This window comes from Augochlora pura, chromosome 5 (genome assembly GCF_028453695.1).
Source record: "Augochlora pura isolate Apur16 chromosome 5, APUR_v2.2.1, whole genome shotgun sequence".
Taxonomy (NCBI): domain Eukaryota; kingdom Metazoa; phylum Arthropoda; class Insecta; order Hymenoptera; family Halictidae; genus Augochlora; species Augochlora pura.
Window position 1 is genome coordinate 1 of NC_135776.1, and position 20,812 is coordinate 20,812.

The window sequence follows — 20,812 nt, forward strand, 5'->3', positions numbered from 1 at the left end:
GGCCGAAACGGAGTGAAGTATGACTAATAGTTTTGGTGATTAAATCCCAGTAACATCTGTAATACTTGGGATGATGCATAACAGTACGGAGGCAGCCACTTGAAATGCAAAACAAGTATCGAATGGATTGGTGTTGCTAAAAAAATATAATTTTCTCGACTAGGCGTTCAATAATTCATATAATTAACTGCATATTCATATCTTTACAGTTGAAACATGGCTATAATTTTGTTTCTCGCAATAAAATCGCCATTAAAATGATTCTACTAATCGAGTTACGATAGAAAATTAATTCAGTTAACAAAAGGACGTTGACGCGAAGTTTGCGGACATCCATGAATCCTCCGATTTCACACACCGAGCAAACAAAAATAATACCGGAGATCATACCGACAAGACCGAGCGATTTGGTCATGTACATATCCGGTCCATTTATTTATTTATTTATTTATCTATTTATTTATATATTTAAATATATATTCTTGTTGCCGTCATCTATATGTTTACACTATCCAATTTCATACTATTTAATTAATTTATCTATTTATTTATATATTTATTGTTTACCGCGGAAATGCTTCGATTTTGTCTATGTATATATTTATCTATTTATTTAATTCTCGTTGTATATTTGCCAAATTTTATATTTTCTATATTGCCAAAGATACCATGGAGTAATTTAACTAATCTATTATATATCATTTATTAGCGCCCGCGATTCGCGGAGAAATTGTAATCCCCCCCCCCCCCCCGGGTATTTCTTGTAAGACCGGGGAATATTTATTGAAATAAATCGGATATATTGTTACGGCGAATTGTCCAAAATGTGAAGTCGTCGTAATGTGACAGTGTCCTGAAGTGGACAACCCTTAAGGAAATAGCTGAAGACGAGGGTTGTCACGGAACCGTTGTACCGACCGACAGTCGACAGTTGTGATCGAGACGCCGAGCGATCAAATGGTCTCAAGGAATTGTATTATAAAGATATTCTGTACGCAATTGTAAATAGTGTAGACTAAGAATAAAATACTGCGTCGTATAACGCGCCAAGCCAACGGTGTTCTCCAACAATATTAATCGAAACGATTATATTTGTTCAATTTGTACATCGTGTGTACTGTTTCTATTCTACAGATAGGTGAGAACGCGTGTCTATTGTGGATATATTAATTACACGTGCACAGGTCCATTTAAAATACGCATGGCAATGATATCGGCTATCTCTGATACGGATGTAATCTCGCTGTATCGTTTCGGAACGCATTTACGTTTAAGGTCGCTCTCCCCAAGAACGAATATACGATAACCTGAATTAGTGGTAGAGTGACCATTTGTTGACGGTTCGTTTCGTCTGTTTCCGCGGGTTGCTTGCTTTCTTATCACACCGGACACCCGATTCCTGTCTAAAACATCTGTCGATCCTGAAATACAGGCGGCCAGGATGACATTCTAGCCTGACATTTCTGTCTCTCGTACAAATTCTCTCGTCCACTAAAACGAAACGCGGCGGGAGCGTGTTTTCTGTTTCAAAACAAACAGCGCGGTATTAATTTAAAGGCTGCGTAACCAGACGACACGGTGCGGAACAAACGTAGACAGAAATGAATACGAAACAAATGGAATATATAATCACACATTTTCTGTATCGCATGTGTTCGCAGTTCACAGTTTTTTCCTCAGCTGGATGATGACTGGTGTAGTTGCGTGGGCATGTGGATGGCACAAGTGCGAGGGTGGTGACATCAGCCATATAATTTTGCTTTATTTATATTTCAAATTATTTTAATTTAAACATTACAGAGATCATTTTGTTTACGGGTTGTCGGTGACGACAAGAAACGAGAGAATATTGTTTTGCGAACGTGTATACTATATACGCTTACGATTGTAATGCTGATAATAATAATCGTTATAATATTTATAATAATAATAATACAAAAGGAGGTTAATGAGAAATAAAGAAGACAAAAAAGACTAATTGAAAAAACAATATTGTATAATCAATAGCAGAGTTAAACGAGAGAGAAAAAGGGAAGAAAAGTGGCCTCGGATCGTGATTTCTGTAGCCGTTCTAGTTTTCTTTTTTTTTTGTTTCTTTCTATCCTTCGTTTTTATCTTCGGGTGAGAAAGGAAAAAGTAAAAACGTTTCATCTTTACTATAAAAATTGATCGTTGACCACGAGAATATTTACGTAATTATATCACTTATCGTATTGAATCTGACCTTAATATCATCGTTATATATATAAATATACGTTCGTCATCGATAATTTGTTTACCTTGTTTACAAATGTAAAATAAGACGCAAGAATTCATCCTATCTATATGAATGAAAATAACATTTCCTATCTAATCGCGGCTAAACACGTTGTCTCGGAGTCTTAAACTAAAAACAGAAACGATTACCGCGCCATGTGATTCTTCCCGCGAAGGTTACCCTCTTTCTTGTGTACGTGCGCGTGTACATATGTCTCTCTGGGAAGCATGTATGTAGGAGTGTGTTCTTCCTTTTATCTTCTGTCCATTGTTTCGGTCATTGGTCATCGGTCCTCGTCTCTGTCTTTGTCGCAAATTGCAACGGTGATCTCGCGCGAACGTGCGCGTACGTCCGGAGAGAGAAATCCTAATCAATTTTGATTTAGCGATGATCCCGTAATAATCGTAATCATAATAATAATAATAATATTATAATGTAATAATAATAAAATAGTAATAATATAATAGTCATAATAATAATAATAATAATAATAATAATACATTGCTCTCTGTCTCCCTTTGTCTTCCCCCGTACCTGTTCCTTCTTTCTTTCTTTCAATTCCCAATTTTTGTTACTGTTTGCTGTTGTCTCCCTCTCTGTATATTTCTTGTTTTTCTCCCTCTCCCTCTCTTATGTACTCTCTATTTCTCTAATATGCGCATAAGAAAAGAAGATGCGATGGTGTCTGTGTGCCTTCACGACGCGTCTACGATACACATAATATGCTATCTTTCGTAATCGCTAGTCTTCTTCGATAATTGTCACTCCCCCGGGAAAACCACTGTGTCGATGAACGATTCGAAAAGCGGAAAACTCTGACAACTGTCCGACGAGACCATTCTTTATCCTCTATACTTTTTTCGGCTCTATTTTTGTTTCCTTTTTCTTCTCCGTTCCTTTCCCCTTCTCTCTTCATTTCGCGCAACGCCATTTAATTACAATTACAATTACAGCAAGTCATGTCATTTCCTTCCATCTCCTTCCCTCCGTTTCCACCAGCGAAGATTATACGAACGCGATTGTCGACGTTTAAAATCGACCGCTCGAGTCGCGGCCTGGTTCGTCGTCGTAGTCGTCGTCGTCGTAGTCGTCGTAGTAGTAGTAGTCGTCGTCGTCGTCGTCGTCGTCGTTGTCATTGTTGCCGTCGCCGTCGCCGTCGTCGTCGTCGTCGTTGGGTGTCGACAATGAGCGTCGTTGTGAAAATCCTGAACCTTGACGTGCGTACAAGTATGATAGGGATGCTGGAGAACGAGGGTCGCCGCCGTCGTTGTCGGTGGAGGTGGTGGCGGTAGATGCGGAAGGGAGTAGTGCCACATCTCGCCTGGCTCCGATCTGTGTCATATGCCATTCTGCTGCAGCGCCGCGTTGATTTGTGCCCACAGCTCTTTGTTGCACGATTGCGTTCTACAAGAAACAGTATCGTTAATCATCAACCACTAGATGTTAATTACAGGATCACTGTAAATTCGTGCTTCACCGATTGCACATTATCGACGTAGTTTAAACAATAATGTTTGTGGCCTTTTGAAAATCGATTTCGATCACTTAGATGTCGAATTAGGATCTTTGCTATCGAACCTGGGAATATTTGGTTTTCAAATGACAGAGTATCCGTCTACCAGAGATTCGTATACTGCTGAAAGCGCTATATCGTAGAACCGTTCAAGAAATTACCTTTTAACAGATTGTAGCCACTCCTTGAACTGAACGGGTCCTTCGGGAGTGATATGAAACGCTGCCCTAGCAGCGCAAACGATGTTGGCGAACTCCTCGTATTCGACAGCCACCAAATGGTACAATTTCTGATGCATGCACTGGATGTACCTGCGTCGGAAACATTGTCAACCCAGTCAAGAAATAAGCAGAGAACAAAAGCGATGAAACGTTTGGACGGACGTCGGAGGAGGAGCGATACTAACATTTGTTGGCATTTGTGAACGAGAGGCGCGAGAAAAGCCGATCTAAGGTGTTGCAGCACGAGGGCATGATTATTTCTAGCTAGATAATGCGCGGCTTCCAGCACAACGTCGTGTAGAACGAACGGACTGACGATGCTGTTTACGGTGCAAACGCAAAGGTGATGAAGGTATTGGGTGCCGAGGCGTTTCGAGACTCGTAGCAACCACTTCACATCTTCCCCGTAAGGTGGATTCCGCGCGTACTTCGCCTGCGGTCTGTCGTCGTGCACTCTGCGAGCTAGAGTCTCCAAGGCCAGCATCCCTACGCGATAGGCCGAGACCAGGGCCCGGAATTTCTGTGGACTGTACCGTTGGGTCTGCTGTCTATGAACCTTCAATAAATATTCCACCGTTATACTAAAGGTTAAAGAGATGAAATTATAAATGTTATAGAAAATGTGTAGAAAATCTTAGGATGATTGAAGAACACAGATAATGCTTACGTTAACTGGCATAGGCTGTTTAACTGGAAACAGATGTACCGCACCACCCGGTGACGGTGGAGGTAGTGGAGGCTGCGTGTAGTATTGTGGTTGCGGTCTCACTAGAGACTGCGGTTTCGCGGTCTGCGCGGGATGATGCGGATGTTGAGGATGTTGTGGATGTTGAGGATGCTGTGGACGTTGGAGACGTTGGGGACGTTGGGGATATTGGGGATGTTGGGGACGTTGGGGACGTTGGGGATTTAGGGGACGTTGGGGATATTGGGGACGTTGGGGATATTGGGGACGTTGAGGATATTGTGGACGTTGGGGATTTTGAGGACGTTGGGGATTTTGGGGACGTTGGGGATTTTGGGGGCGTTGGGGATTTTGGGGACGTTGCAGATTTTGGGGGCGTTGGGGATTTTGGGGACGTTGAGGATTCTGGGGATGTTGGGGATGTCCCGGATGGGATGGGAATGCCGCGTGGTACGCATACGATTCCATATGCGATGCCGCCGGTGTCAGGCTCGCCGTGTTCGGCAGCGTGGTGTCATCGAACGTCGAGACAGAGTGATAAGGATGTTGCATTAAGTATTGATACGGTGTATGCATATCGAGTCCTGAAATTGGAGATCACGATCAACTAATCTGGAAAGAACGTGTGCCTATATTATACGGAGCTAGCAATAGAATTACCCAATGAAGTGGTCTGCGTGTTCATGGCTGGCAGCGTGGAATATGGTGGCGGGGATGGCTGAGTGCTGGTCACGACCACGGCTTGGGTCGGACCTGGCATCATCTGTCCGTTCGTCATGTCGACTGGCGGGCCAGGTTCCAGCTCCATCATAAACACATTGTTCATATCCAATTGAAGAGGATCGTGGCTCATGTCGTCCTGCTGCACTCCGTCGTTCTCCGCCTTTCAATCGATATTTCATGATACTGTTGATAGCTAATGGCTCGAATCTGATCTCGATCTACTCACCCTCTCGTATAATTCATACCAATACTTGGCAACCTGGAACAGCACTTCCGGATAGACGCCCCCATCCTTCGCAGTATTCTCCACGGTGATGCAAGCCTGCTCCAGCATCTCGTCGCTCTGCTCCTTGCACTGAAACGAAAGAGATATAACGGTCGGAGTCAAGGAAGACCGGGAGAGAGTACTGCAGAGACAAAAGTAGACATCGCTTGCCTGTAGAAGAGCTCTGTGAACCTCGTTCGGATTCAACGCGTGGGCGTACGGTAAGCAAGACAATGCCAGTTCTGCGGCCGCTATCACCATATTCCGGTCACTTCCTCTCGAGGACTTGTCCGCTATGCTGACCGCTTCCGGTGGCGTCAAGTGTCCCTCCCAGCTGTCGATGAGGAACCAGATCGCCGACGATCCGATCTCCATAGCCTGGCCGGTGATCCACGAGACGTGGCTCGAATACGTGCGACTCAGCCAATTAGGCGTCACACAATTGTGAAGTCCTAGAGCGTACAAGCCGAGTTGGAAAGCGCACATGTGTAGAGCCCTGTGTGGACGATGATGGTTCAAACTAGTGGACGATGGGTTGAACAACGACGTGGAGCTGCTGCCGCCAGCCTTCATTAGAACCGTCTTTGCTAGCTCGCACATGAAGTGAGCCCCGGCTTCGGATGGCTGATTCGGGATGGATGGGTAGAATCTTTTACTTTTGTATCTGAACAAGAACAACAACAAGAAAAAAAGGGACGCATAAGACAGTCGAAATTTCAAGACTCGTTCTCATCATCTTCACCGCCACCACGCCACAACCACCTCCAAGTTTATAAAATCAACATCAAAGAAATCGTTTTTGTCAAAGTAAAACTGGAATATGGTAAAACTAGAGAATGTTGTTTCAGAGGTGGAAAACCTTGTTTCCTTTGTCCTGGTAGACACAGTGTGCTGAACGATCTGCGGTTGCACCGTTAGCGCACTCATTCCAGTTTCCAATTCTGCACTGGTGCTACTGTGCGGTCTGCTACTGGTGCCGACGACATTGTCACCGTTTCGAGCGTCCGTGCCACCGAGAGGAAGAGACCGACACTTTTCGTCGCGAAGGTGTCTGTTCGCCTGAAATGCAAGTTGTTAGCACAAGATCCTTAAGATTGTCGGGTTTATTAAGACACGATCTAAATCATTACCTCTCTGTTCTTTGGTATTGGCACCCCGGGGACAAAATAGAACAAGGGAATAATCGGTGACTTGATTAGCTGATGAACGTCGGGGTCCAGCAATTTCTTCATGATCCTGGCTACCTTGTTAGGATCGGACTTGTATTGGACGAGCAACGTGATGGCTAGGTCCCCTCTAAGCAAGAGAAAAAGAGCACGGTTACCGGCAACAGTTTCTTTAAACGGTCTGGGAACAATTAAATTGAGAGAGAGAGAGAGAGAGAGAGAGCTACCTCTGACGTCGAGTGCCCTCGCAGAGTAGAGGATGGTCAGCCTCGCTCACGTTTGCCTTCAGCCCCAGTACAGTGACGGCCGCGTCGAACCCGAGGTTCTCGTCAACGTCTGTGGGCAGGTGTTTTACACCTGCGAATCATCATTCCACAATTTTGTATTCCCTGCCTCTACCGTAAAAATTTAAACTCTCTCTTGTCTGAAAGAATTATCGTCTAGCCTATATAAAACGCGAGTACCACTCCCCAATGCCCGTGTAAAAACAAATAAATATAAATATTTATATTTATATTTATATATATATAAGAAAGAAAACGGCGGAAAGTCATTCGTACTTGTTGTGTTAAGAGCATCGAATATGAAACTGGCCAGCATCAGGGGGAGCAATGCGGGACCCCTGGATCTTATTACCCCGTCCCTCAATTGTTCGGCTCTCTGTCGAACGATGGCCAATTCGGTTGGACCAAGTGGGATCTTCTTTAACAATCCTACCAGTTCGCTTTCTTGATGAGCCAATTTCACCTGGAGAAACAGAATGTGAAACAACAAGTGGTATATCATCGATACGCGCGTCAGAGGAAACTTGACGGTCCAAGGCAACGGAACACGCGGTTCTTTACCTCCAAAGGTTTCGTGTTGGCGGGAGGCCTAGCCATCTCCAAGCCGAACAGACCCACCCTGAATGCTAGATTGTGATGTTCCGGATTTTCTGCGAGAACCGTACAGAGAAAACAGCACTTTGCCAAAGTGGCCGAGGCAAGGTTCGTAAGATAATGAGACACCGAGTTCACTTGTGGCTGGAACAAGAGAATAAGAGACGGTCTGATCATTTTCCGATTCTGTCGACGTACGCCCGGCAGATGAAACAACTAGACACCTTTTTCTTCCTCCATTTAACGGGCGTGCGTGGATTGTTGATCATGAGATTGGGGGGATTGGCCAGCAGCTCTTCTCCTAGCTGCACACCCAAGATACAAGCTTCCCGCGTGTGTCCGTGAGCGTAGAGTCCTTCCGCCCTGGCAAACAGAATATCCCAGGGATCCTCGATTTTCGTCAAATTTCCCAGAATAGTGCTGACACTCGGCGTACCCGAAGACGCCGGGTCCTTGTTTGCACCGTTGATGCTCGCGACGGCCTTGGGATCGTAATAGTAAACGTGGTACTCGTCGCAGCATGGATTGTCGCTGCTCGATGAAGAACTCTCGTCCTTTGACGGTCTCCTGGACGGATCCTTTTCCAGGTCGGTCTCCTGCTTATCCTCGACGTTGTCACCCTTTGGCAACGTTACCCGCGACTTCTCACGGTGTTCGACATTGGCCGCGCGGCTGCGCTTCAACTCCGCTTTTGCCTTATTATTGCTACTATCGCTACTATCGCTATGAGTCTCGGAGGAGGCGATCGGTCGGTGGTTGTCCGAATCTCGAGTGTTCTTCAGGCTCTCGTTGCTGTTCGACGACGACTCGCTGCCACCACTGCCCCCGCTGGCCCCGCTGCCACCGCTGCCACCGCTGCCACCGCTGCCACCGCTGCCAGCGCTGCCGGCGCTGCCGGCGCTGCCCTCCTGAAACAATTTTGCGAATAAAAAATCGGCGCGTGGCCAACGATAATCCGTTTTAACTAGTTTTAACACGTTCGTCGTGGTGTTTCGGTTTCATTTAGTCGAACGTCTTCGATAACGTGGAGAGTTTTGAAATCTTTAGAACGCGTTGACATCTTGCCGTTGTTTCTACCTGCCAGTCCTCCGCGCAGCTATTCATATGAGCACAGTTGAAGAGAACCACCTGAGGTTCGAACGTGTCGGCTATGTCGGTTTCGTTCTCGCAGAAACCTTCGGAGCTGACGCTGCTCCGATTCCCATCGCCGCCGCTACCTCCGCCTCCTCCTCTATCGCACAAGCTGTCAAAGTTCATCGCCTTTCTCTCTACGAACTCCACCAAACCCAGTCTCAACGACCGTCTTCTGTAGTGATGGGACATCGGCGGTTGACAGTTGAGCACAGCCGCACTCGAGTTGACCTGGCGCAACGATAATCTTTATAGCGATCCCAATACTAAATTAATCGAAAACGATGAATTTGAATTTTGAGTAAACCGATGCGGAGTGGTGGCGCAAACTATTCGGAGCGATTATTCGATACCTGATTGACCTCGTTTCTGGGATCCCCGAGGCGCCGGAAGCAAGTGAACGGACAATGATACATGGGATTGCTTCCGGCAATGTACGTGATACCCGGCAAGGTGTACTCCTCCCAGTCGAGGTAGCAGGCTTCTAGAGCAGACTTGAAACCGGTGAAATCAGCCAGGTCGTAATCCAACCACTCCTTGTGTCCGCCGCTGTAATTTCTGTTGTGCGAATTGTGAGACACCGAGTTGCTTCGGCTCTTGGTCACCTAGAACCGAAGCGTTGCTAATGGAGCTGGCTTGTCGGTAAAGAGAAACAAAGGGACTACCTTGTCAACGATCTTCCTCCAACGATCTACCTTGCCAATGATCTTCATGTGCCACGCGATGAACCTATTGTGAAGCATATCTCGCTCGGCCGGCGACAGGCCAGGATTCAGCGCGGCCAGTCTCCATAGAACGACGATCTCGTCGCAGAGGGAGGAGCACGCGTGCTGGGAGGCGTGCACCGTGCTGCTCATGCTGTTCTTGCCGCCGTAACCAGTCCCGTTCAACAACGACAACTTGGTGTTGAACCACCAGATCAGGATCTGCTCGCAGGCCATGCACTCCTCGGTGATGATCTCGAGTAGCGGTATGGCGTTGCGGTCGGTTCGCTTGAACATCTCTCTGACGATCGACAGCAGGTTCCACATCCCTTCGGGCTCGCGTCCCCGCAGAGGTCGCAGCAGCGAGGACCATTCCGCTGCCGCCGGAGGCGCCGTCGTGCTTAGGTAGTTGACGTCGCTGAACACGATCGGAGCCGGCACGCAGAACTTGATCACGATCTTCTGGATGTTGTCGTGCAGCGTCTTCTCGTCCAGGTACCACAACGTCTGATCGTGAGCCGATGGTCCTGCTGTCGGGTCCGGCGCGCCGCAGTAGTTGTTGATAGTGCTCGGCTGCACCGACAGCAATTCGTCGAGGAGACGTTGCGCCGTCGGCAGGATCTGCTGCGGCAGCTCGCTGATCAGATACTGCGCAAACTTTTGCAGTTGCTCACGGTGCAGTCGGGACAGAGACTCGCTGACCGGAGCCCTTAGGCACACCTGGGTCGACTGACAACAAAAAGAACACGGTCAACGACGAGATAAACAATACAAACGATCAAACATCGTTTATCGTTTCTGATCGCCCAAGAAACTTTAGAAACGCCGAACTCGCATTTCATGCGACGAACGCGAGCTTTTTTCGCGACTTGTTTCAAACCTCTGTTTGCCCGCAAGTTTTTTAGAAACGTTGGAGCTTACCACGATCCGAACATTTTTGCCTACCATGTGTATCCTGTGAAGGCACACGGCGACCACGTGGGCGCACCAGTAGGCCTTCGAGGAGCAGGTGCACGTGCAAGACGTAATTTTCCGGCGATCGAACGTCACGGCCACGTTGAACTGCGGTCTAACGCCGTTCATCAGCGTCGGCGAGTTCACGCTGGCGCTTAGGTGGAACCCTGTCAAAGGCAAACAATCGAAAGTATAGTTCGAGTCTGAAAAGCCAGAATCCGTGATCGCGAGGGGACACGATTAATAAACGATTAGCTTTGGTTGAAAAACGACCGAGCTCGAAACGCGAGTTTCCTTGCGAACGCGATGAAATACGGGGCATTGGATCGGACCGAGGATCCTGCGGCATTGATGGGCACTGGGTTACTGTTCAACGGCGAAATGTACTTTGATTTTCGAATTATCTTCGGGAATCTGCATTTCCTTGTTCGTGGACATGGAACGAGTTCACGGCTGCTTCCGTCGGAGCGAAACAAAGTGAAAGTGCCGCCGCAGTCGAGACTCGAACGCCACCCTGTGAAAGAAATTTCGCTTACCGTTGTTTCACTTACCGATTTGCAATGTATCCTTGACGCTTCTCTGTCGAAAGAGGTACTCTCCCCGCTGGAACTCGTCCGCGTTCCCATTGGCGAGGCACGAGTAGAGTCTGATGTCCTCCTCGTTGTCCGGGAAGCTCCAGAATGCTATCCTGAGCTGGAGCTGCTCGGGCACGGGCGGGTAAACGTGTTCCACCAGCTCGAACGGGATGTGCGAGGCCACGCAACGCGCCGCAAGCTCGCACAGCGTCGACACCGTTTGTCCATCTGAGGAAAACGAACCAGAATTGAACACGGCCGTCGTCGTCGTCGTCGTCGTCGTCGTCGTCGTCGTCGTCGTCGTCGTCGTTGGGACTTTGCGACTCTCGAGAACCAGGCGAATCTAATGCTTATTTAGATAATCGTCCAACGATAGAACATGCTTGTACCTTGTGTCTGCTTCACCAACGGCGACGCGGAAACTCAATAAAGAAGTTAAATCACGCTTCTAGAGAGATCGTTCGTGTTCCACAGACCGATCTACGCTACGACTCGACCGAGAAACGAAACGGCAGTCCAGAACGAATCGGTGTCTCGCGACTCGCAACCGCAAACCGGAAACACTGTCAGTTGCACGAGAACGTTAGGGAATGAAGAGAAAATTGGTAGAATTTGTTAGGTGTAGCATTCGCGCGTTTTTGCACGTTGCGAATATTACGACAGAATTTTAGGTTGCTATTTCAGAGTTCTCCCTGAAATCTCTGCAGTGCAGAAAATTCGCGAGTTGCAGAGTAGAGTTAAAACGAAGGACAGGGCGAGACAGAGGTTGTACAGGCGAAAGCTCGATCGGCATGCGGCGGCCGGTGGTCCGATCGATCGTCCAAATATTTGCATGAAAAACAAAAGGGGGAAATTAATGGAAATTTTTGCAAAGTGCGGGTATATCGAAGCTGCCAGGTTCTCGTCCAAACGACGCGCGATACACGTCGCAACGGTGAGCGTCGAGAGTTCAAGCGGGAGAAGCGATCGGCAGAATTTATCGAGGGACGAGAAGCGGCCCGGGAAAATGCCGAGCAAGACTACGCTATATAAAACGCATTTTCTATTCGATCAACGACCGTCGGGAAATTCTATCTGAAATTCTGGCGTACTGGAGTGATCGATCGAGCGGTGAACTGTGGGCAGCACACGTTGCATCGATTCGATTTCCTTCCGGCCTACAATCGGATTCCGACGCTTGCGAATGTTCGCCGATTAAATAGAAACCGAATTTCGACAAATTCAACGAGTACCGAAACAACATGAAAATTCTCGTTTCGAAAGACGTTGATCTTTCTAATATTACAGTTAGCTTTCTTTACACTACAGTCAATCTTTGCGCTTCTCGAACTTTTTGCAACAACGCTGCATCTTTGAACCGCGTAAATCCCGGGATCGTGGTTATCATACTTTTATGAATTCATCTTTTTCATTATTAAGCAGGTCGATGGAAACTGGAGCGGATCGATCGACGCAAAACGAGCGTCTAGCCTTCTAACGGTCAAATAAGAAAGACGTGATCAACTGAAAGGAGCAGAATTTCGGATGATTCCGGATACATTCGAAAGACCGGAAACGATTTCGATAGTTCCTCGGAGTTTATCGAAGATCCTGTTATCGGAATCGATGGATCGATAGACGGCGGGCGAGCATCGAAATCACCGTAATAGGCGCACGTCCCGCCTGTACATTTTGTGTCGAAGCCATCGCGACTGCGAGCAGCAGGACATCCTCCGAAGCCAAGATGCAGCCTTATCCTTATCCGAAAACGTCGAAACGAGGAGGCGAATTTTCGAAGCTTTTCAACCCGAACCTAAGGAAATCGAAAATATCCCCATCTTTGGATCTTCGATTCCTTGGTTATTCGTATTAATCGTGTAATCGCCGATACCGATGCAGATGGTGCGAATGTCCCAAAAGGTGAAAGAAAAAGGCTTCCGTAAAATCCGCGTTGACTCTGTCCATTGACGATTCTTCGAGAAGCCGGATAGAATACGAAAAATCAGCGAGAAATTCGATTGGTTCCCTTGGACGGGAATTTCAATCGAAACGATCCTCGGTCGGACACGCAATTTCCTTAACCCGCTTTCAAGTTTTCTGGGGCTGTCGGATCGAAGCTTGAAGTACGAGGCTTGAAGGGTGCCGCCGGGGCTATCTGCACAGCTCCGATATCTCCATTAGGCTCGGTCGGGGTTCGGGATCGCTGGGATGGTCGGAATGCTTGGGAAATCAGTCGACATCGAATTACCGTTTCCACGGAGAATTGAACCCGGAAATATCGGTCGCAAGAAGGAAATCTATCGCCGTCCCGCTTGAGCGACACTCCCGTATTCATCCGATCGCGAGACAGTTGTTGAGTTCGCAAAGATGCCTCCCACAGGTGAAATCGTAAAAACTTTGCCCCCCTCTTTCTCTCTCTCTCTCTCTCTCTCTCTCTCTCTCTCGCTCTCGCTCTCGCTCTCGCTCTCGCTCTCGCTCTCGCTCTCGCTCTCGCTCTCGCTCCCGCTCTTTAGAGGAGAAGAGATTACATCGGTGCCAAAGAAAAGTCTACCTTCGTTTCCTTTCGATTGTAACCTCTCCCCACCTTGTTGGGTTTCAGAGGAAACTAGGGGCTCAGACCCCGACAACAAGACATACTGTGTTACGGCAAAGTATCTGTTTATCCTTCATTTCGCTTTTCGCGGCAGGGGTCGCTGGAGATCCCTTTTCCAGGGTGCTCTGGCATACTAGGACCCTAAAATACGAGCAGGATCGGTGCCAGGAAGCTCCACCCTCGTGTACGCAACTGGACGATCTTTTGCCGCGGTTTTACCTGACCGATTTCAGAAACATGCTGGAATAAGCCGACAAAAATTTTTACAATTTTTATCACCTTTGTGCTAGAGAGGACTCCTTAACCAGAGAGGAACTGTTTTAAACTGTACACTCTTTATTAAATACGAAACTATGCTTCAGTTTCTATACACGATACGATTTAAAGTTCTGAGACGACATGCATGGACGAAAATAAAAAGTATCGGTTATCGCGATCGATCTACCCGACCCATAAGTTATGCATCGGAAGGAGAATATTTTTTTATCAAATGAATTTTATTCTACGATCTTCAAACTAGATTGTGTATTTTCTTCTTTTTTTTCAATACCATTGCTCGTTTTTTCACAGGAGCTGCTTGAAAATTGAAACGAGTAACATGAGGTGAACGACCGACACGAGTGCGCCGTGACATACGCGACGATTTAGACACGGCTAGTTGGAACGATCCGATCGTTGGAGGCCATGGGTTTAGTTGCCTGGAACGGTACGGTAGTTGCCGGAAATCGAGTGAAAATTACTCGGCAAGGGATGTTTCGATGTTTCGATGCGCGATCGAAGAACAGGATACCGTCCGTCCGTTTCTCCAGAGCTTACGTTCTCCATCGATGGCTCCTTGCCTCGCCTTATCTGTTCCCTATCGGGAACAGAACTGCGAGGATGTACCTGTTGCAGCCCGCCTCGCATTATTGGACGCGTTACAGAACGGCTCGTTCAGACATGAAATTCAACCGAGCTATCGCGTATCATCCCCGCCATTTCCGAGCGTGAGATTACTCGGCTATCATTATCTAAATTCGAGTCGAGTTAATCGAGTAAAAGTCTCCGAAAATTTGCGAAACTACTCTCATCGAAAGATCACGTGCGTTCAACCGCGGAATCGATGGAGCCCCGTTTACCGCTTACGATTTTCCTATTGGCCATGATCTCATAGATTGAAATATGATCAGGCACGGGTGCGCATACCGTCTCGCTATCCAGATTCCATAAAACTCCCGGGGTCAGACCGACGCACGTTTTCGCTGCCGAGTGACCGAAAAGAAAACGAGTCCGGGTTCCGGACCCGAACCCGAACCCGAACCCGAACCCGAACCCGAACCCGAACCCGAACACGAACCCGAACCCGAACACGAACCCAAACTCGGACCCAGGCAATTTCCATTGCAGGTGTTTCAGTTTCTGGTATCAGGTTTTGGTCGACCGGGCCGGATTCTAATCCATGTTGTTTTTCCAACTACATATTAGTTGAAAGAACTCTACAAAGGAAACGCATCGAGCGGAAGACGTTTCTCTCTGTCTCTCTGTCACTTTGCGTCTAACACCGTGACATCCCAATTGCCAACTCGCGGAATAACGGAATTACGCGTTGATTTTTGTTTTGGTTTTGATTGTGGCGTGATGAAAAGAACGTACCATCCGGAACTGGGAACGAAAATGCAGTGGGTCGAGCGGAACAAGTGCGCGGTTGTATCGAGAAGGGGTTAAAAGGAATGGAAACCGCGAGGTCATCGACGCATTACTGGCAAGGTAAGAAACGTTTCCAGAGCAAATGGATCGATCATCGGACTCTGATTCGGTGAAAGTACTCGTCCGCTATCGGATTTTCATTGCGCTGGAAAGTTGATTAAAGCTACCCTTAAACCCTTTTCGAAAAGTTCTCGGGACAGAGGATGGTTTCGGGGGATGCAGGCATTCCTGGCCGATCCTCCGCGAATATCCGTGCCACGGGGCGTAATAGGATGTGCTTGACGGGACTAATGGCCCGTGAACGCGAACGCGTACACGATCCGGCTAAAGGAAGATCTCGTGGAGCTTCCAGGCGGTTGTTGCTTGCCCGCGTGCTGCGCCGTGTGCTGTGTGCCGTGTGCCATGAACCATGGGTCGTATGGAATGTGGGGGACTCGGCTGACTGTCATCGACAAAGGACGAGAAGCGGTTCGAGCCTCGGATCTGGCACACAGGTGGGATTAATGACCTTTCGAATCGATTCTCATCCTCCCTTGTTCCGAGGGAACAGGGCAGCCTCCATTTTTTAGGAGGTTGATGGCGTCGTTAGCGCGGGCCAACTACCCTCCTCCACCCTTCCTTCCTTCCTTCCTTCCTTCCATCCTTCCTTCCTTCCTTCGTTCCTTCAATCTCGATTGTACCCTAATTTTCTCGGAGGCAAAAGCCAAAGTTAAGAAGACTCACCGACGACAACAACTTCAGGATTCGAAGCAAAAATATTCAATCTGTCAAACCGACATTGACCCGTTGCGCTGTGATTCTTCTCAATCTAATCAGCGATTAGAACTTCCCTGTTCTAAACCCGTTGTTCGATGCCCTTTGACCATCGCTATGCTATTCGAGAGAAACGGAAAACTGAATTTTAATTTATCAGCGGTTCTTTGCTACGAACGGAATCCACTCTCGATCGGGCCGGAAGATGCTGACGAAGAACCCCGCTCTTTCCCTCTCCTTTACACACACACACTCTCTATCGCACGCGCGTTTCGTCGCTCCCCCAACGCCCCCTGTCTAATCTTTTTTAGTCGAGCGCCATTAACTCCCTATTCATCATCCTCTTCCTCGTTCGTCGTCGAACAATGAGTCCAGCCGTTTCGTTTTTTCAAGTGTCACCACGTTGCTGGGCATTGGACAAGTGTGGAAGCTCTCGTTGCGCCACGTCCTCGATCAACAACCACTGGGAACCTCCCTGAACCGAATCAACCTGTTCGCTACTCTCTATCTGTCTATATTCACCAGGTTTTCTGGAGAAGTTTATTTGAAATGTGTACGCAAACGATTTTGCGAGACAACCGACACACTGTTCATCCCCGATCGCTAGTGCTATTTTGTCAGCCAAGAATATTATCCCTTTCGACTGTTATTTAGATACCGACAAGAGAAATCAGCAAGTTCGTCCATCCTCCACAGGCAAGATAATGATCTCCTGCAAGATGATACAACCACAAACCGGACCGAACTCGCTCTCTGATTCGACACGACCCGAGCACGAAGCGTCTAGATCCTTCTCCCTCTCTCTCTCTCTCTCTCTCTCTCTCTCTCTCTCTCTCTCTCTCTTCCTCTCACTCTCTCTCTTTCTCTCACTCTCTATTTTCGTTAGCTATTCGCCGTTTCTTTGGCAAGTTGTTCGCGGACTCGATTAGTGGGTCCGTCGCGATCCAGAATAATATAAATAAACTCCTCCAAGGAAGAACCAAGGACCGAATCCGACGACGGCCGAGATTAACTCGACGCGAAGCGACAGTCCATTTGCGTGATTGCGATCTTCTTTCGACGAGAAATGAAGGAACCACGCGAAAATGATGGAAACATCCGCGCATCGACAACCACGAACTCCCCCGCCTACAGACTACTCTCCCGTGGGTATCTATCCGTTCGCTGGCACCAGGATTATCCAAATTAAAATGTGAAATCATGGCTCTCTGCTTCCTGAACTCGAGCAGTTCATAAATTCTGCACCCGTTGCTATTTCATCCGGGACCATTCTGCTTAGCTCGGATAATCGAAATTTCCAGTGGCCAGAGAAAAAGCCACGAGAAAGAAGACGTCGATGATAGTGACACGTTTTGTCGATATGCTTCGTAACGAATGATAATAAAACACATTCAGAGTGATTGCTCTATTCGATTCCATGGTTAAGAATGTAGCAGGTAAACGGTGCGACGACACCGTGGCTGTGGCTGCGGTGCGAGGCGACGCAACAGTGTTATCACGGCGTCGTCGAGGCCGTCGATGCCATCGAGTTTCGCAACTCTCGCGGCAGCCTATTCGCATTAACGCCCCGGCCTCGGGGATAGAATTCGCTAACTGTGAATCGTTTCTTACATATCTCCGCGGCCGTGCGGATCGATACGGTCGTCATGACGACGAGCGAGCTTCCTCTATACTCTATAGTCTATAGGGATACAGATACAGGGAAACATCTCAATACGAGCACGCCGCCCGCGCTTTCTCTCTTTCTCTCTTTCTCTCTTTCTCTCTTTCCCTCTTTCTCCGACCCTGTTTCCCCGTCCAGCCCTTCTGCTTTCTCCCGTTTCTCTCTTTCTTCTTCATCCAAGCCGGCAAACCGAAGCAGACTTTTTACTTTCCCTTGGTCCGCTTGTCAACGCCTCCGCGTTGCTTCCATCCGATTCTCGAATTATTTTTGGTTAAAAATCAAAATTGCCGGTTGGCAATAACTTCCCATTCGGATAGGTGATAATCTGCCCGTATAAAAGAGATCGGATGCGAGAACTAGCCAACTGCTTCCTGCAATCGATCTGCACAACTTTTACATAACGATGCACAGACAAGGAATAACGCGCTCCTCATCGATTCCGCGACCAAGATCGAGCACCATCCAATAATATATTGTTGCGAAGGCTTCGGCCATCCGAACAATATCATTATTCATCGTTGTCGCTCTATCTATGACTTGAACAGCGACTCGTTGGAATTTTTTCAAGCTCCTCGAATAAAGCTCGTGATCGAACGAAAACGCGACATTAGGTCTGGAAGGTGCATCTTAGGCCTTGGTCGAAGCTATCGCGGTCGGATTAAGCGGACGAGGTCTGGGTCAGGTCTAGGCTGCGTCTAAGCGGACTAAATCTGTGTTAAACGGATTTTGCTAAGCCGAGTCTTTCAGATCTGATAAATCCGACTATAAACAGAACGGAATCGTCCAGAGGCGATCCCGCGGACTCGCCGAGCGCTTCTTCTTCTCCCTCTTCTTCTCCTACGCCGTGGTAAGCTGGAAGTTCGAGTTTCTCGAAAATGAATCGGCACGCGATTCTCGTACAAGACGAACATTCTGGTATTCCGAACGATTTTCGTAGATCGCAGAATTTCTGTAAATGGTAGGATCGCAAAGGAGATCAAGATCCGGACACTCGATCGTTGTTCGAACGACTTGGCTCGCTTCCGTTTCTCGCTGAAATATGTTCTAGCAACCGGGATTTTGTTAATTCCCTTCGTTCATCAGAACTTTCCATTTCCGTTTTCCCGGCCGGTGATCGCGAAGAGGATCGTCGTCTCAGCTCGGAGACTTTCTCTCAGAGTCGAACGAGCGCAGTATTTCCGCTCGACACGGAAGTTTCACGAGCGGAACGACGCTACGGGACGCTCGTGTCGGAGCTTTCGTCGAAGCCATGTAATTCCAACTGCGGATTACACGATGTAAGACCGAGAGGAACCAACATTCGCGGAACAGTAGCCGCTTCGGGAAAAATCCTTGAGAGTCGATCGATGATCGGCGGGCAGCGAACGATCGTTTCGCGTGCAGCCATCGTCGCCATCAGGAAATTACTTATGAATCGATGCAGCTGCGACTTCTAAAAATGGAAATTCCAAGGCTGACCTACGCTCCGCGCCAGCCTGCCCTTGCAGGGTCTCTCCGATGTCGATGGATCGCGCGATCGCTTTTACAGAAATTGGAAAATTTGGTCGGTCCATTTTCTTGATTGCCTTCGGATCCATTGTTTGCGCGATTTTTTTCCGAATTACGTCATCGATACGCTGCAGTCTTTGGCGTCGTTAACTGCGACGCGCGACGTTTCGTCCGTTCGAGAAAATGAACCTCTCCTGACAGGCAGGACAATCTACGAGCACTTTAGTTTACAATCATCAAATTTCCATGAACAACTAAATCTTTTCTCAGGTGCATTCCCGAATCTTGGAAACCGAGCGCAACAAACCGTTCTATGTATGACCCCCGAAGTCCGCCATTCGGAGTCGAGTCTCGTTCGACATCGGATTTCAAATAGACGAACGATGTTTATGTTTCGTAAATTATTTCGGATTACGAGTTGTACATTCGAAACTTTGATGCCAAGGGCCATTCGCGGCCAATAACGCGATGCGGGACAAGATGCATCGACGTCTCGTTTCGACTTTGTCGAGAGGATCCTATTTTTATGGAAGAGTCTCGGCCCTCGGCGGTCTCAGGTACGAGGCTTCGAGATTCCAGAGTCCTCTGTCAATAGACAATCTACCAGGAGAATGCGTGAAAATACAGACAATGGAGTAGCTTGGTCGGCAGTTTTTCATCTGCCCATCTGCCGCGCAGCTTTAAAACGGGACGAAAGTCATTAGTCATTAGCCATTGGCCATACTCGGGTCCATGAACTCGCTTGATCGCCCTTGCGCCTCCACAGCTGGCATCTGCCACATATGCGGTCGCGTTTCGTGAAACAACCGCAAACTCGGCCCAAGATGAGCTCGAAAGCTGACGTCAACGTCGACAACGAAGAATCCTCGGCTAAATGAATCGACGCCGGCAGGAGTTTGGTACCGGGGCGCGATCACTGTTCAGCTCGCTATGTCACGATCACGATTGTTTGTGGTCGCCGTAATTGGGAAAGATCGCCGACGAAAGATGTCCACTCGCAACGGACAATTCTTTTCCTAGGCCGGTTGTTTGAGTGTCAACAACGATCAAACACCTGGAGCAGGACGATCTCTTTCTCGCGAAATAAATGTTACGGTAGCGGAACGGAAAACACCTGCTCCTGACGATCGAGCCGGTTGCGAAACGGTCGGCGCAACCCCCCCCCCCCCCTCTCTCTCTCCCTCTCTTGGCGTGTGTGTGCGCGCGCGCGCTTTTTTAAGACTTGATGGTGCTCTGTAGACGAGCAATTTACCGAGTACCCTAATGATGCGGTTGCTTTTCTATACTATAAATGAAAATATAAGCTTTTTAGGGTATAATTATAAAATAAATACATTTGTATAATATGATTTGTTGAAATCGGAAAGAGTCGGTCGAATAAAAGCGTCGAAAGCCAGGCGAGAATAGAGGTTCACCTATGATCCAAAGAGCCGTGGGAGTCGTCGCACCTGTACCTGCCGTCAGGGTCTAGACTTTTCGTTCGAAGGGGGATCAGTTATTCATTGAGGGGCGCACATACGATCCATTGTTGGGTAGCTACGACCCGCGGAAGAGAAATTACGGCTCGCCCCCCCCCCC

The 20,812-nt window shown here is 48.0% G+C and overlaps 1 protein-coding gene across 2 annotated transcripts in view; it reads right to left on the reverse strand.

The window, feature by feature from the left end:
* Positions 1–1,978: 1,978 nt before the first annotated feature.
* Positions 1,979–20,812, reverse strand: part of Dora (zinc finger SWIM domain-containing dorado) — a 32,698-nt gene continuing 13,864 nt past the window's right edge. Inside the window, exons 2-19 of one of the 2 annotated variants that reach the window (XM_078181969.1) lie at positions 11,049–11,300; positions 10,489–10,664; positions 9,505–10,272; positions 9,193–9,444; positions 8,786–9,070; positions 7,933–8,616; positions 7,676–7,852; positions 7,391–7,577; positions 7,058–7,166; positions 6,795–6,960; positions 6,524–6,723; positions 5,836–6,328; positions 5,626–5,754; positions 5,337–5,559; positions 4,659–5,260; positions 4,177–4,547; positions 3,932–4,081; positions 1,979–3,661 (exon numbers count right to left, since the gene is read on the reverse strand). In XM_078181969.1, the coding sequence (XP_078038095.1) occupies positions 3,595–3,661; positions 3,932–4,081; positions 4,177–4,547; positions 4,659–5,260; positions 5,337–5,559; positions 5,626–5,754; positions 5,836–6,328; positions 6,524–6,723; positions 6,795–6,960; positions 7,058–7,166; positions 7,391–7,577; positions 7,676–7,852; positions 7,933–8,616; positions 8,786–9,070; positions 9,193–9,444; positions 9,505–10,272; positions 10,489–10,626 (5,001 nt within the window). In that variant the 5' untranslated portion in view covers positions 10,627–10,664; positions 11,049–11,300 and the 3' untranslated portion in view covers positions 1,979–3,594. Of the gene's footprint in view, positions 3,662–3,931; positions 4,082–4,176; positions 4,548–4,658; positions 5,261–5,336; positions 5,560–5,625; positions 5,755–5,835; positions 6,329–6,523; positions 6,724–6,794; positions 6,961–7,057; positions 7,188–7,390; positions 7,578–7,675; positions 7,853–7,932; positions 8,617–8,785; positions 9,071–9,192; positions 9,445–9,504; positions 10,273–10,488; positions 10,665–11,048; positions 11,301–20,812 lie in introns of both variants that reach the window. The other variant, XM_078181968.1, reaches the window with a different exon arrangement.